This window comes from Antedon bifida, chromosome 5 (genome assembly GCF_963402885.1).
Source record: "Antedon bifida chromosome 5, ecAntBifi1.1, whole genome shotgun sequence".
In the NCBI taxonomy this organism is placed as follows: domain Eukaryota; kingdom Metazoa; phylum Echinodermata; class Crinoidea; order Comatulida; family Antedonidae; genus Antedon; species Antedon bifida.
In genome coordinates, this window is record NC_136230.1 from 7,949,959 (window position 1) to 7,967,375 (window position 17,417).

The following is a 17,417-nucleotide window of genomic DNA, read 5'->3' on the forward strand; positions in this document are numbered from 1 at the left end:
TTTTTAAATTATGTCTGGCATTTTTTATTTGTCATTTTGGCAACCTAATATTTGACTTTACAGGAAAAGAGTTTAACAAAAAATGACTTACAGTGAGCAGGAGCTAAACCAAAGAAACACAAGAAAGCCTAATTACTGTATACTTAAATTTCTTTTATCTAAAATTTATATTCAAAACAATTTTAAATTTAGGTGCACAGTTCACTGTGCCCATAGCCTCATCTGGACTTTATGTTATCGCTTATGTAACATGGATACTCTTTCAGAAAATCCATAGCACCCAGCTGAGCCGATAGAAATCTTAAGTGTGAATGGACTCTTTAACCATACCATTTAATATGAATAATAATAATTATTTCTAAATTAAAAAATGGAAAGCACTGCAGGTGTTTTATTTATAATCAATATTATAACGGAATGAACGAAAATTAATTTGGTTTAAACGTTTTTAATCATATAGGTTGATAAAGGAGATTGTTAAAATCTCCTTAAAATCAAGACATTTTAAATGGCAATAAGCCTACTAAAGTTTGACAAATGTTAAAAAATCTTTTATTTTTAAAACGATTAACAAAATGTTTTATCATACAGTACTGAAAGGTCACATTATATATTTATTATCAATTAGCAATTGAACGAATATGCTACCTGGTTGGGATTTTCAAATCAATCAATAAAAACATTTATTTCTTCTTCAAAAAATGTATTTGTTCAACAAAAATGTCATTTTGACAAAATCTAAAATGTATATTAATTAATTAATCAGAAATAAAATAAAGATGATTCCTTTTAAAAAGAAGATAATGCTTGTGTATTATGTTCCACTACAAGAAATCATATGGATAAAATGGAACCAATAACATGTAGAAAAGAAGCAAGAAGACAACCCTGGAAGTGTCAAAAAGATTAAAGAAATGGAATAAATTTGTCAATAAAACCCTAGAACAAACACGTCAGAAAGTAGTGTCAACCACAATCAATACTCCAAGAAAAAAATCCCTATTCGAATAGTGTAGAGCATGTCTGGTGTAAATTGGACCAATGGCTTAACTTTTTTAAGTATAATAGAACCACAATTGGGAAAAAACCTTCCGGATAAACAAAGTGTCCTCTGAACAGGGGTTTCTTAGTGTTAAAACATATATTGCATCTCGTTTCTTTCACATTGAAGTGTGCCTAAATAGGAATGTCCCAAAGGAGGGGTTCTACCAGATAGTGATGAATTCATACTTTCTCACACTTCGGATATGATGTAAAGCCGTTACTCCAGTGTATAATGCATGTTAAAGAACCTGGTACACTATTCGAAAAGAGTAGTGAATCGTCTCCAGGTGTGCTGATCTGGTAGATACTGCACTGCTGGCTGCCGTGGTTCCATTAAGGACGGCCTAATCTGAATTTCAACAGTTTCCAGTTAAGCTTTAGGACCATAATAAATACATTTATTTTACAATTTTAGGCATGCAATTCCTTACTACACAATATTGCTAGAATATATTCATTTTGACAATTGCCGTATCTTTGTATTAGATGCTTTGTACATGCAATAATTAGGTATGCTGTATTCAACCATCTAATTAGTATGAATGTATTGTACTGTAATGCAATTGGCCTTCTTTAATTTATTGCCAACTGTAGAAAAGTATAGTTTAATGGATATACCTCCATGTATAAAATTTCTCAGACTGATCATAAAATAAGCATCTATACATAACGCTACTTATTTTTCAAATGCAGTGAAACGAAAGTGTTGTGAAATAATGAGCTATTTCTTTTAATATAGCCTACCTCCTTACAAAGAAATAGTCTAATTGATATTTTGCTAGTTATTTCAAACAAAATCATTATTAAATACCAAGTATTTTTAAACAACATAATAAAACTCCTATTAAGGGGACATTTTCCGTAAAACAAATGAGGGGGAATATATATTTTAGCACTACGGCCAAACCCTTATTCAGTGGCACTTCTTGTGTCCAAAAGGTGTCCCCTTATTAGGGGTTTTATTGTATTTTATTTTCCAATACATGATTAAAAAAGAATACATATAGAAAAAGATAAAAAAAACAAACGGAGATAATCAACTACATTATTGTGAAACATGTATGAATGAAATTGAGTTTTTAATCAAAATTCATATTGCCCAAAGCATTTATCATTGTAATTTGTTTAGTTACAATATAAAAAAAACCATGAAATAAATGTTATATATAATATAGTATGATTATGATTATTCTTGAGTACAAAACAGCTTCATTCAGAATTTAATCACAACATGAATGGCCTGCTAACAAATACACTGATATACCAGTAACACTGGATACTTAGCTTCCAACATATTTATACCTTGCGTAGGTATTCTACAAATTTATCGTGCATAACAAAGTGTAGGAAAGCACTATCACAGAAGTATGGTGAATGTCAGGTGTGGTGGCTAGGCATGGTGCGGGAACTAGTTTTTATACAGTCATGTCTCGTTTGCAGTGTGAAATGTGCTTTCATATATATATTTCAAAAATACAAAACTTCTAAAGCTCTGTCTGCACTATCAAACTAGTGGGATGTGCCCAAATATGGTAGTAATATGACATCATCATGTCCATATATGGGCACATCACATTTTGTTGTCACATACAGTTTGATAGTGTAGTCAGAACTTTAGGCTAGCTGCTACAGATTGTTGTGACAACATTAAGTATATTTGGGTTATTTCTCCTTCAAGTGCATGTCAACCCCACTGAATGTTTGAAAATATTGTTTATTGAATCAACATCAACGTTTTGATCATAGAATTCAAAATTTCAAGAAACTGTCATGAGTTAAACAGAAAAAAATTAGCTCATCAAGATTAAAGTAGGATTGTCATAAAGTATGCATTAGTGTATGAAAGGAGACTACAAGGAGGTGTAGGTGAGATTAGATTGGATAGTTTTATTTCAATTCAATTGAAGAAACTGACCAAGACTTCTGCTGAGTTTAAATTTCAATACAGTAGTAGGGAATCATTTTATTTTTCCATATTTTTGCAGATGTATCAGAATAAAGTTAACATTTTTTTACCTCGAGATCAAACTAATATTAGTTTTAGTTAGTCAGATATTAACTTGTTCTGCATTCAAAAGTTCCAATAAGCAAGAAAATTGTGTTTTTAACTGTACTTGAGAATTGAATTTAACCATTAATTTCAAAGAAAATTGAGTTCATTTATTAAAGCAAATTTAACCAGTTAAATGTTATCACACCAGAAACACTCCTATCCTGAACAATGTACTTTACACATGAATATTTTATGTTATCAATTTCTGTACATAGACTAATTATAATTTATCTGCTTATACTGTAAAAACAATTCAAATCACATTACCAGCAAATTTGACTTCCATTTCGTATTTAGTAATCAAATTAATCTTAAAATCACTTCATACTGTAAATTGTAATTACAATAATTGAAAATTGTCTGTAAATTTACTAAATCATACTGGGGCTCCTTAGTATTGTTATTATTATTATTATTATTAAGTTTTGCATGTCAAACAAAATTCTAATGTAAATATCCTTAATTTATTAGAGATTTACTAATCTATGTGAACATCAGTAAAAATATCCAAAAGCATGCTGTTGTGAATATATCCTATTTTTTGCTAGTTAATTATTCATCTATTTAGAATCGACATTGATTGATGAGATCATCAAATCACTTTGGAAAGATCATAACGCATCATTTAATATCATGATAATAATGTTTCCATGTTCATTTAAATTTACAAAATTAGAATTTTACAGAAACAAGCCTAATGATAAATGGTAATATCATATAGTAATAATTGCAACAAACATCATTTTAAAACTATCAAACTATATTGTTGATTTTGAACGTGACAAAATTATTGTTTATATTATTATAATATTTGAATATAAATATAGTTTGGTTTTTAAACTTAATTTAAAAGATTACCCAATGTTTAACGTTATGTTATACAATTTTTATATGATGTATAAATCCTAAGACACATTACTAAAATAACGACAAAGCTTCGGGTATTATTGGTTGGTTGGATCTCAATGGAGATACAAATAAAATAAGCAAAAAAGAATAAGAAGGAAAGCTTTCATGCTGGAAATCTTTAAAGAGAATATCAACTTACGACATGCAATTTATATTTTATGAATTAAAAGCATAAAGCCAAAGCTAATTTTTAATGTACATTAAAATATAAAATCAATAAATAAATTAACTTTATTTCTGAAATCTTCTATACATGCTTTAGAAAGATAAAGAAATCAATACATACAATTAAATATATATAAAATGTCTTAATTAGTATGCTGTACATACATACTCTCCGTTATGGATCGTACCATTATTGTAGCTCATAACTTTGAAAGAATTTAATTATAAATATATGATATATACACTGGTAATTCTTTTTCTAAACATCAATATTGATTTTAAAAAAGATAGTGATCATGAAGGATAAAAAAAAAGATAAAAAAAGGATAAAATAGTAATAAAATAAAAGGAAAAAAAGAATTTTACAGCTTTGTACTACTACTATACCCTCTCATAGGAATAATCATGACAAGCTGTCACGCATCAGTGAACCGTCATTTGCATTCATGTGTAACTAACGGGAACATAATAACGGTCATTAAGGACGCCCGGTAGTGTTAACTGGACAGTTGATTCGTCACTTCTCGTGAAATGACTTAAGCACAGGATTCGCGGAACGACTGCTACTTATGGTAACTTTAATGCGTCGTTTGGATATAGATTTTAACGCGGCCGAGTGTTTCTCCTAATACTTTGCTACATCTATAATGCATACTTCATTGCATTGAACGCAACATATCTAGATGTTTAATCGAGCATACTGCCAATGATTAATAACAAAAGATCATTTTGTAAATCTTTAATATAAATATAATTATTTAATATTGATGTCATCAATTATATTGAACTGTCTGTAAATAAATTAAATCACTATGAATTACTATTTACAATTATAATAATGTATTACAATTACATTAAAACCTCTAGGGAACCCCTTAATGAAGGTGTCCTCTAAATAGGACCACATTGTTAAAACATATCATTCTCTGTTCGGTTCACAGGAAGATTCTACTGTAAAGTGTAAATAATCATTAAAATAACAAATATTTATTTGCAAAGTGCGACTTTAATGTCTATGCCAATATCTTTTTATACCATTGAGTACAAATTTTAAAAGGTAGGCACGATTTACCAACATTTGCCCCTTAATTATATGTATATATATACAGTAGAACCACATTATCATCTGTAGGATTAGAAATCAGTATTGAATACAATGAAATCAATTAAAGAACAGTTGGCGTTTTTTTTAGAGTGTTGACAATAGCTTTTGTTCTAAACACTTGAAAATTAAGTATCACACATGTTTAATCGCAGTGATACTGTAATATCTCTTAAATCAAGGTTACTTTGATTTTAGGTCTTATTGTAGAATTTCTCCAGTCTAATTTAAAGATGATTTAAAAAAATATTTTACACAAATTCATCTTTCAATAAAAAAACAAATCTCTATCTCCCAGTGGGGTGGGGGCCCAAGGCCTAAAAATGGTGAAATGAAGGGCAGAGCTTAATTTGACGTCCTTTTGCATTACAAGTTGCAAAATCTTTAACCAAAAAACAATTGTAACACACGTACTGTTCTAAAGTAAATTGATATTTGATTATTTCGCCGCTTTTGTATTAAATTAAATGTCAAAGGCTACAGTAGGCCAATCATGAGGATGGATCCAAATGATACACGCCATGTGATACAAAATCAACCAATAAAATGGTAAGAATATACTATGACGAAAAAAGAGAAATGTGACACACATGTCTGCAAACCAAATCAGGGTCATCAGAAGCACGACATTCGCAACGCTGATTGGTTCGTAGATTAACATTACTGTTACTTCGTCGTCTTTACGCTTGTTCTGAAAATGACTTAATGGGAATTTTCATGGAAACACGATGATTCGAGAGTTTTATTTAATTTTTCAGTATGAATATTTCTTATTTATTTTGTTATATGAAATATGCTTTAGATGTTACTATTTGCATAAATCACTCAATCAAATACACATTTCTTGCATTGAAATATTTGACAACTTCACTTTTCAGAGATATGCATATTGCAAAGATATACTATAACCACCATATATTAGCATAAAAAATACGTTGACATGTAAACTACTATCATAAAAATACAAGTTACGTGTAGAATAGAGTAATATAGTATAATACTATGTATAGGTTTTCTACAGGTTATAATTGAGATGTCTATCATTGTTATATTTGTTATGTCAACAAATTGCATTTTAGAATATTATTAAAGGAATGAGCAAGTCAAATAAATAAGATATAAGAAATAACTATGAGGTACAAAAGAACAGGATAAAAGAGCACATCAATAAAGATGCATACTGATGTGATAATGATGGATAGGCATATCAGGATCTGCATCCACCAACATGTGTTAGGAAGTCAGGGAAAAACATGAACAAAACTTCATTGTATCTAAAGAAATAGTGGTATATATGATCTTACAAATGTCATAGTTTGTTGTGAATAGACCACATTGGAATTATTTAATTGTGTAATTTTGTATTCTCTTTTTTTGTGGAAGAAAAGATCATTTCAGCACTTGTGCTGCCTTTGTATTTTTTAATAAAGATACCAAATATAGCTAGTATCAAAACATGAACAAAATTCATTTTTACTACTACTTTTTCAAAGGAAAGTGTCTAATTCGGAAATAATTACATGTCCATAATAATTGTCAATTATCCATTTTGTGAGTTGCCTACGTAATGTGACTGTATGATATAAATTGAATGACATTCGGATGTTAAATTCCATAGACAATTTGTGTATAATGTGCGTAATAATAGTTAATTGTTTTAAGCTGCTAATTACAATATCATAGATTCAATTAGAGTCTAGAGAATGAGTCGATGGGAAAACAAAATAAAACCAGTACTTTCAAATATCCTAACGTTTCATGAAAACATTTCTTTGAAATTAGGCTGGGTGGAAAGCATAAGCTTTAAGGCCATTTGCACAGACGAGTGGTAATGGTAATACAAATATAGAATCTATGTTATTCCATATGACCATTTACACAAAACGGAGAGCAGATGTGGGACAAGCTACTCTGTTTTCCGCTTACCATTACCGCTCGTCTATGTAAATTGGTCTTTAGGAAAATGACAGTGGGTATTACACTGCCTGTCACATTAGCCCAGCATAATTACATCCTTGATGCGTACCCTCATCTATATGCCATACAGGCTGTTTACATCCCCAGCTATATTAGATTCATTATAATGAAAGCCACCTAAACAAGGAAAAACAATTCTAGTGCAGATTACGTTGGAATTAACACTGGTTTTTTGGTCTAGACAAAATTAAATTAGTCAATTGTAAGGAAAGGTAATGCAATTCAGTTAAAGCATAATATTCTTCATTGTTGTAATAGATGTAATTCCATCAACCAATAATCTAAATGTGAATTATAACCCTTTTTAATTTACAAAGAAAAACAAATTTAAATGTATGACCGACTGGACCGACTATACCAAATCATTCATTTATTGTATCATAATATTACATATTAATAATAATAATCTACTCCATCCATTTTATATTTTTTGCCTACATTATATTTTTACATAAGAAGAAATGAAGATGAACAAAAATGTTTATCAAATCATGGAGAACTATTTATTCATGGTAAGACTATTAGATAGAAAGAATTAGCCAGCAGGAGATACAAGTGGATAGAGAGCATGTGACAGATCAGTGACAAGTAGACTACCAATGGTTAATTAGCCAATGTCATTGGGAGATTGTTGAGGTCTCTTCTCTAGCCTGTAAACAACGAGAGAGGCACTTAGCCATCAAGATACCAGTACTTAGCAATTTGTGTTCTTTCCAGGTAGCGACACTACCTGGCCGTTACAAGGTGGGAGGGTGTTTTGGTTTACCTAGGGGGTATATATTAATTGCATACCACTAGAGCTTTGAATATGTAGGCCCACAGGAGCTTGATGTTAAGAAAACTGTAGGCCACAAAATTTAATTTTAAATTGTGATGCACTACTATACTGTATGTGAAAAATACCAAGGTTATTTACACTTATTGACAAATAAATTCAGCATACAAGCATATTCTACCAAAATTGAACAAAGTACATTTTATTAAACCAGGATAAATTACCATGAACTTGGGATCTGAACCTCAGAAAAGGATAGGAAAGGAAATTCCAAACAGACAACACAATATATATATAAAAAAAATAATCTTACCTGGTCGAAAAACTAATGGTTTTGGCTTTGGGTCAACGCAGAATCCAAGGAACGCGTGGAGGAAGTCGATGATACTGTCCAATGGATGTGTACTGATGATATAACGTAGATAACGACGAAATTGTCTCGCATCAATCTTATACATGCGATTCAAGCAGTTTTGGCCTTGTTGTCTCAAAATGTTACCTTATCAAAAGATATTAAATAAAAGTTTGTTATTCATTTTTCATCATTATTCACTGCCACCATTACACTTGCAATTTGGGATGTCTCTGGACGGCGATTGATAAGTGTAAATACATGTAAGGACCAGCTGACTTATGCCAGCTCTCAAGGTAAATTCAGGAGCAGGATTTACATACAGACAGATACAGATTCCTTTTATTATCCAATATAATGGAAATTACTGTGCTCATATCTTGGCTTGCCTTAAATAAACATAAAGGAAAAAAGAACTATCTAACAAATCTTTTGTTATAATTTTGTATCCCAGCTGGGTAGAACGAGTACTGGTAACGGTCCGTCTGCGCATTCATCATCCTCATCCTACCACTCCTAATTATAATGGAGCCGATAATGTCGCCATGGAGAAGATGATTGATGTCTTCCAATATGGCATGGAACACACCGGCAAGCCGTTCGCTGTAGACTGAAAGAGTCAAGCGTTTACACAGACAAACCAATTATTTTCCCTGCTCTACCCAGCACCGTCTCAATTCGGTCTTTATCCCCCTTACTGATATTCCCAGCCCAGCCCAACATACAATATCCTCAAATAGATAACATCACTGACATATATCCTGCTCTACCAAAAATGAAATGAGTTTCCTGAAACAGTATTAAAGTTCTTAACTATATGGTCAACATGATCCACCCATTTAAGCTTATAGCCGAACACCACTCCAAGATACTTATAATTGTTAACAATCTCTAATTCCTTTCCTTTAATGTATACCAGGTCCATACAGTCAGACTTATATGTTTTTCGAAAATCAATCCCCATTTCTTTTTTATGTGTTTAGTTTAAGAAAATTGTTTCCACAGTAATCGGTAAATCGAATAATCTCAGAAAGGTATAGAGAAGAATCGTCGCTATTAATAAGTTCAACCATAGCCAAAGTCATCCGCAAATTTTATCATTGGACAACTCGAGGATACCGACCTAAATTCTGACATGTACAGAGTAAACAAAAAAGTTGCCAATACGGTACCTTGTGGTGCACCTGTACTAGTACACACAGTATCGGAAATAATATTATTCTTAACCTGGCTACGTTCGACTAAAAAATTAAACACAAACGAGATTAATACATTGGAACATTCATATCAAATAATTTATGAACTAATATTTGGGCCCAGCTCATTCTAAGTGACAATGGTTTGAGAGAAAAAGTAAACAAATAGTAAGGGACGTAGTTTGAAACACAATGGATCTGACCCAATTAAATCTGATCCTGTAGCTGCCCAGTGCAAATGGAGTGGTGCGGTTGTCTATAAATTTGAACTGATGTTTATGCCTATGATAATTATTAAGAGAAACTTCAATAAATACCTGCTTGACCACGTAGGCCTTCTCCACACCCATGTTTACAACCAAGTGCTCGAAATACACACACCAATGTCTCCATCACTAGATTATGCACATTCATATCCTCTGAACCTATTTCCTCAATCCCTGCTGCAGTCTTATCTTCCAGCTTAGCTTTCCCCCCTTCCACTCGGATCTTTGGTATTGTTGAACTCTTTTGATTGGTCTTTTCAGATTTAGTATCCATAACACTAAAGTTAAGCAATGTATCAATTATATGTAATGAAACGTCACAGATTTTTGCATTTGTCTCTTTGGTGATGACAGTGTGAAGTGCTCTTAATATCACACTGTAGTTCATCTGTCCATTCTCTTGGATGTAGTAGGTTGAACCTGGAGCTTCACAATGTTCTTCAACCTCTTGAGGTCGGTAGTAATCCACAAATGAATCTGAAGAACTCCTTGGAATTGTTGGTGGTAGTGAAAGAAGTGAAGTTGCTGGTTCTACAGGAGGTTCAGCATTTGTATCCCGTTTATTGGTATCAGGAATGGATGGTACTTCATTGTCATTTGTTTCATTTGGTGGAAGTTCTAAAGTTGGTCTGATCTCTGGAATTGGAACAGCAAGAGAGATAGCTGGAACTTCTTCCAATTCAAAAGGAGCAACAGATTCAGTAACGGCTTCTTGGATTTCAGATTCAACTGTTATACTAGCTGGTTCTTCTAAGATTGGTTTAGATCTCTGAAGTCGGTGTAGAGGTTCAAAATGTGTTTTCACTGTTGGTATAAATAGTTTAACTTCTCTCTCGGCACCAACTCCACCATTTCTAATAATTGGAATTTCACCCGAGCTGCTGCTACTTGTTGATAAACGGTTTTCTGTGCTGTCCAAAGGAGGTAGAGTATGTCTTTTTATGACATCTATTTTAAATTTAAATGGTTTAACCTTACTTGAATCAAAACTCTTTGATTTGGTAAGTTGTAGATTTTTTAGAAAAGGGTTTTGTATTTCTTGTACTCTACACTCGCCACTTCCAAACTTAGGTGGTTCTATAACTGTAGGAGTGGACACTGAGAATGCTGGTAAACCTACTTGAGCCCCAGAGTTAATATCAGTTTTAACAATAGGGACCTCTGAATTGTTTTCTCCTTCAATTGGTTTTTCACTTTTCTCTTCTGTCTCTAAAACTGGTGGACACCGGATGCATGGTGGTGACAGTGCTGGTGGTCTTCTTGATCTTTTCCTAGTTCTTAGCACTACAGGTTCTTGCTCATCTCCTTCAGATTTATACTTTATAATTGGTTCTGCCCCAGTAGATGGAACATTAGGAAGACTTCTCTCAGTATCTTCTTCTGACACATTTTCATAGGTCTCCACAAGACGTGGTACTGGGTACATTGGTCTCCCTAATGAACCATGACCAATACGTCTTAACTGAGGACCTGTAGTCTTCTGCTTTTTGTTACTTGGCAAGGTTTTTCTACTTTCTCTTGTTTCAACCTCTGTTCGAATAAATGCTGGAAGTGATAACTTCTTAGTAACATTACTGACAGGTGCTACCATAGAAACCATAATTTGAGGTACAGGTAAAGAACAACTACGATGGCGAACACGTTCTGAGGCAATTTTCTCATCAGTAATTTCTTGAAGGCGTGTAAGTAGGTAAGTTAAAGCCCACTGAATGCCTTCATCATTCCAATTTGGACTAAAGAGACATCGAAGAACAGCAACATCAAAAAAGGTTGCTTGACTTACATCACTAAATCTAGTTAAACTAGAATGTGTACTATGTAAACCAGTAGAACACTCATCTAAATTTGATTTTACTTGATTGTTTTTGCAAGCACATGAATTATCTTTGATAGAACTATGACACACAGAACAAATATTTACAGGTTTTGAATCTGGACCTTTTGAAGGGTCGCATACATCAGTCATATTAGCCAATGGCGCAACTCCACTAACTGACAAGTCATTACACTGCTTAATATCTTCCTGCAAGCCATCACCATTGCGCAAAGAACTATGGCGGCGTGCTCTGACAATGTTCCTTTTAGGTTTCACTACAGCCATGAAGCTAGGAATATCTGGTTGTCTATGTTCCCATAGAGGTTGCCAAAGTCTGAGTCCATTAGCCAGACGAAATGTTAAATCACTTTCTTTGACACTGTATATTAGTGGAGCAAACATGTAAACAAACAATTGTAAAGAATCCAGAGAATACTGTGGTTCACAAATTGGTTCAGTATCAGCTGGTTCCTCTTGGCTCATTTCTAAAAGACATTCTTTTGGAGCTTCTAGTAGAATCCATTGAAGCGTGTGAAGAAGCTTTGTCTCGGCATTTCCGAGTTTGTCCATATGTCCAAGCTTGGCTCGATTGTTGAGAAGAGCAGCACAGCAGTGGACCACATGTGGAAAGGCTGCTTGTATAAGTTGCCATCTTGGTATGCTGCTGATTGCATCTGACAGGCTGGGAGACAAACCATGAAGTTTGTTCTCTACAAACACTCTTTCAAAAGACTATAAAGACAAAAATGGTATAATGGATAAAATAATTAATAGTAAATAATATTTACATCCCTTAATCACAAATTTAAACACAATATTAATTGACCTATCTGGTAAATTTATTTTCACTATTGAAATAAAAAAAATAAATTTATGCCTAGATCAAAATTGTTCTTTCATTATTAATGCAACATATATCTAATCATCATATAACTCACAATTTTTTTTTAAACATAATCTATCTCTCTATTTTTCTGTCGATATTAAGGACATTTACATCATTATTAACTCATCATTTAATAGTTTGTTATAAGGCAAATTAGCTGTTCAATCAAAATTTGACCATGAGATTTCATAATCGCAACATAATTACTTAAAAAATGAATGCTTTATACTTATAGCAAGACTTAGTAATTTATACTTAATAATTATGAAAGCTTTGTAATGTTGTCTTTATTTTCAGTATATAATAAACATCTTTGAAAATATTACAGTATATCTTAATGCCAATTCAGACAACATTTTACAACGAGACCCGACCAAACGTCTTGACGCGTCGGTGCTGTGTGAGTTGAATCCTGACAAGACGAGTCGTCATGAGATAGCGTCAGGCATAGTTTTAGGTTGTTGGAAGACTTAAAATTTAATTAATTTTCTCCTGACGAGATGTTTTGCCGGTCCTCGTCGTATGACGCTATCTGATTTAGCCTTTAGAAAATGCGACATACTTACCACACAACTGGCTTCATAGAGCTTGCCCAGTTTTGGACGTATGAATGGACTAAAAGGAAAAAAGAAGAGTTTTGTATGAAACATTTCTGTTTACCGGTACCACCAAAAATGTTTTATAATTTTAAAATGTGGGTACTAATTATTGAATTATCATTACATCCTCATCATCTTCCTATACTGTGTTTGAGTATAGCCACACATTAGTTGGTCATGTTTATATAGCTGGGCTTCCTCATTTCTTAAATTTTGTGTTCCACATGTTTTACAAATTAAAATTAATTCTCCACAATAATTAATTATTAGTTTTACTGACTGTTTGTTTCATCTATTTTTCACACATTCAACAATATATAACAGATATTTATTAATTTAAACATAAAATGATAACAATGTATGAAAGAAGATTTAAAGCATTTACCACAAGTTGTCAACATGACAAGTAAACTAAAAGCTATATGAAGGGAATCATATCTAAATTTCTAATTAAAGATTGTTAAATGTTAGAAGGTAGAAATGTTACATACTGTTCATGAAATTTTAAAAAATGTAATAAATAGAATGTTCGAATTTATTCTGACATTTTGTAATAATGCATAAATTCCTGTTATGGTAATGGAAACACCACTTCACTGATTATCAGAATTAACATCAGAGAATTTTCACTTGCTAGCCTTCCAATCAGTGAGATGTACATGACAACCCTAAATAAATGTTAACAGTTCCATCCCACTGTAAAGCTATGTTTCAAGCATCATTTGATTCAGTAATTGAAATTTTCTTTTGGAGGTGGAAACATACTGTACATGTAAATTATTACTGAAAATCAAGCTATGCTCAATTTATGATCTTATCATGAAGAAATGTCCTTGCAGGTATTACAAGGACTAATGTACAGAAATTAGATTAAGGTACATTCTCATTCATCATCATATATTTTAGATTTGTTTTACTCAGTCTAATGATATGAATGAATAAAAGTGGTGGCAATGTGTAAAGGGTTTCAAAGTAATAGTCTCAAGCATAGTCTCAATAAAAAGGGTATACCACAGATAGCCAACAATAAATGTCTTCTTTCTTACTTCAGAAATATTATAATAATGTGTAATAATTCAGAGTAAATAAATATCTGCTAACTGTGTCAAAATGTTCTGTTTTTGTTTATTAAGTATTTTAAAAGTTAATAAAACAAGTGGAACAAACTTCCATTTTTATTTTCACTGATTTTTACTACATAACAGGTTTCTCAATTATTATAAACATGAGTATTAATTTTCTATTTTTAATGCAACTAGCATTCAAGAGACAATTTAACAGGAGAAAATGCAACTAACAGGAGAAAATGAAAAAGGAGAAGAAATGCAAGTTAGACGTGAAATGCAACTAATAGGAGATAATGTAAGAGGAGAGAATAATGCAACATACCTGAGAAAAAATGCAACTAACAAGAGATAATGCAACTAACAGGAGAAAATGTAGGAGGAGATGCAATATGTCTGAGAAAATGCAACTAACAAGAGAAATTGCAACTAACAGGAGAAAATGTAAGAGGAGAGGAAATGCAACTAACATGAGAAAATGCAACTAACAGGAGAAAATGTAGGAGATACAATATGTCTGAGAAAATGCAACTAATAGGAGAAATTGCAACTAACAGGAGAAAATGTAAGAGGAGAGGAAATGCAACTAACATGAGAAAATGCAACTAACAGGAGAAAATGTAAGAGGAGAGGAAATGCAACATGTGCTTGAAAAAATGCAACTATCAGGAGAAAATGTAAGAGGAGAGGAAATGCAACATACCTGAGAAAATGCAACTAAAATGAGAAAATGCAAGAGGAGAGAAAATGCAACTAACAGGAGAAAATGAAAAAGGAGAAGAAATGCAACATGTACCTGAGAAAATGCAACTAATAACAGGAGCAATCTCCCCAGGTTTTAAAAGAGATTTATCATTTAAAGTTGCACAGACACTGATGGGAAATTAATGACGTGTCAATTTAGGTAATGCGCCACATATCAACTAATCATGGGGTTGAATATAGATATTTACATTGCATGAATGATATTCTAGGTTAAGAATTGTTTCATAAGTGTATTGTAATAAATGTCAACCATAAAAGTACCTTCTCTGTCGCAATCGGAAAAACTTCTATGCGGATAATTTACTGCAATTATCATTTGACATTAGAATTGGATAAAAAATTAAATTACAATCAACTCTCTAAAACTGGACACACTTTGTCTGGCTTTGGGACAGTCCAGTTAATGTTAATTCCCCAAATACTAGTAAATCATAACTAGTAGTTAATGTTGGAACGCCATTTAACTGGCTAAATGTACTTATTTGTTTGACCATATTTGGCCATGTATCCATTTGGCTAAGTACATGTCACATGACATTTCTGTTGTTTATGAATACAATGCAAATATTTTTCTTTTAAGAGTTATAATCGAAAGGCAAAATAAAGAAAAAAAGACAATGGTGTGGGTGGCAGGATCTCAATGGAGATATAAATAAGCAAAAAGCTAAATCAGAATGAGATATCATTATACTGTATATAAATAAAATATATCATTCTTCATTCAAAAAGCAGATAGAATTTCTCATTCATCTGTAAAATCAATTACTACATATTATGTTTAAACTGATTTTGGTCAACATAATAGCATAATTTATGAATGCAAACTATACATGCAGCTGTTTTATAATGGAAATTTTAGGCTTTTAAATTGTATACCAGCAGCATTATAGTATTTTTGATCTGGTATGTAATTCTTGTTGAGGTTTGTGCACATTGATACAGTAAACAATGTACAAAACAAAAACTTTTGGAAAAAAATATATACACAAGTATATAGCCAAAAGCATCTTTCAGGCATGGTCCGGTCCGGCTCCAGTTCAGTTTCGCGTCAGATTGCGCATACAACATTAGCGATCTTTCATTTTCAAGACATGCCACACTTATTGAGTTTAAAAGATTGGCTCATGGCCGCATGGAACATCGTGAAAATGAAATACTGAGATGTGATTTTGTCAGAACCAATTGAGTAAAACAAATCACATTATTTTTTAATTCATTAAAATATCTGTACACATGACCTTTAATTTAAATTATTATTTCATTTTTATAAGACAATTCATGTTTCATCTTTTAAAAAATGTAAAAATTAATAAATGACAACAAATACGACATTTTAAAAAAAAACATCATGCTCTGTAAAATATTAAATAGGCGCGGACTTGACGTTAAACAAGTTTGTCAACTAATTGATGATATAAATTAGGCATCATAAATTAGTGGTGCACCAGTCTGGAATAAATTGATCCAATTAGTTTCACTCAAAATAAAAATGCCTAAAATACTCCCATTTAAGAATAATTAATGTATGTAATAAGGCATTCGATTTTAACTGCTAATATCAAGTAATGATGCGTGTTTGATTAAATCACGGCTATGCAATCAAGCTTATAACGTAACCGTGCTATATCGATCGTACACCTCCTCTTCACTGGGGTCCACTCACCTTGTCTGCCGCCAAAGAAAAATTTGGATAGGTAATGGTATCTGCTTAGCAGCGTTCCTATCTTCCTTGTCTTCGGTATTTTTTCGCTTCACCATGATTTTTCCAAATACTGCTTTACTCCCAACTTAAAATAAACAACATTATGTACATTTGGAACAAGAGAGATGATTTAATCACTCGTAAATATCATTCGTGCATTTTACATCGTATGTTCCCATTCGGCGGCCGTGTATGCAACACCTCTCCTGTTGCGGTAATCATCAGCGATCAACTGAATGGTTCTCCGCCGCCGCACCGCATCACACGAATACGCTCCAGCAATCCGCCTCTTGAAAGTTTATATTTGGCGCTAATTAACATACGTGGGATCGGCTTGAAAAAGCGGTTAAAATGTTTTAGAAGTTGCTATATCAATTTTGTTAAAATTCAATGAGCCATGCACCAACAGTCTATAAAGATTAAAATACTTTTGACTACTGTATTAGGCCCAGTAAATGTTTTAATGATACCCTCCTATAATGTGACGTAAACGCCTACTAAATGTATGGCTTTGTTTTTTCCCCGATAATTACAATTTTCTCCACGAAAATGAATTAAAATTAAATTAGATATATATCAACTTTGCACAATTGATTACAGAGCAGTGAGTGAGATCCCCCACAATCACATGACTCATTAGTGACTTTTTGAAAAATGTTCATTATGAACTGTTCATTAATATTAATATTCGTAGAGTTTAATTAATCGACATATGCTTGACAGTCTTATGTGCAGGTACATAATTA

At 32.3% G+C, this 17,417-nt stretch overlaps 1 protein-coding gene across 1 annotated transcript in view; it reads right to left on the reverse strand.

Moving 5' to 3' along the window:
- The window catches only part of LOC144843279 (protein unc-80 homolog), an 85,201-nt gene extending 68,324 nt beyond the window's left edge, over positions 1 to 16,877 (reverse strand). Inside the window, exons 1-4 of the mRNA XM_078700074.1 lie at positions 16,633 to 16,877; positions 13,108 to 13,156; positions 9,891 to 12,387; positions 8,339 to 8,524 (exon numbers count right to left, since the gene is read on the reverse strand). Of these exons, the coding sequence (XP_078556200.1) occupies positions 8,339 to 8,524; positions 9,891 to 12,387; positions 13,108 to 13,156; positions 16,633 to 16,727 (2,827 nt within the window). The 5' untranslated portion in view covers positions 16,728 to 16,877. The remainder of the gene's footprint in view (positions 1 to 8,338; positions 8,525 to 9,890; positions 12,388 to 13,107; positions 13,157 to 16,632) is intronic.
- Between the last annotated feature and the right edge of the window lie 540 nt (positions 16,878 to 17,417).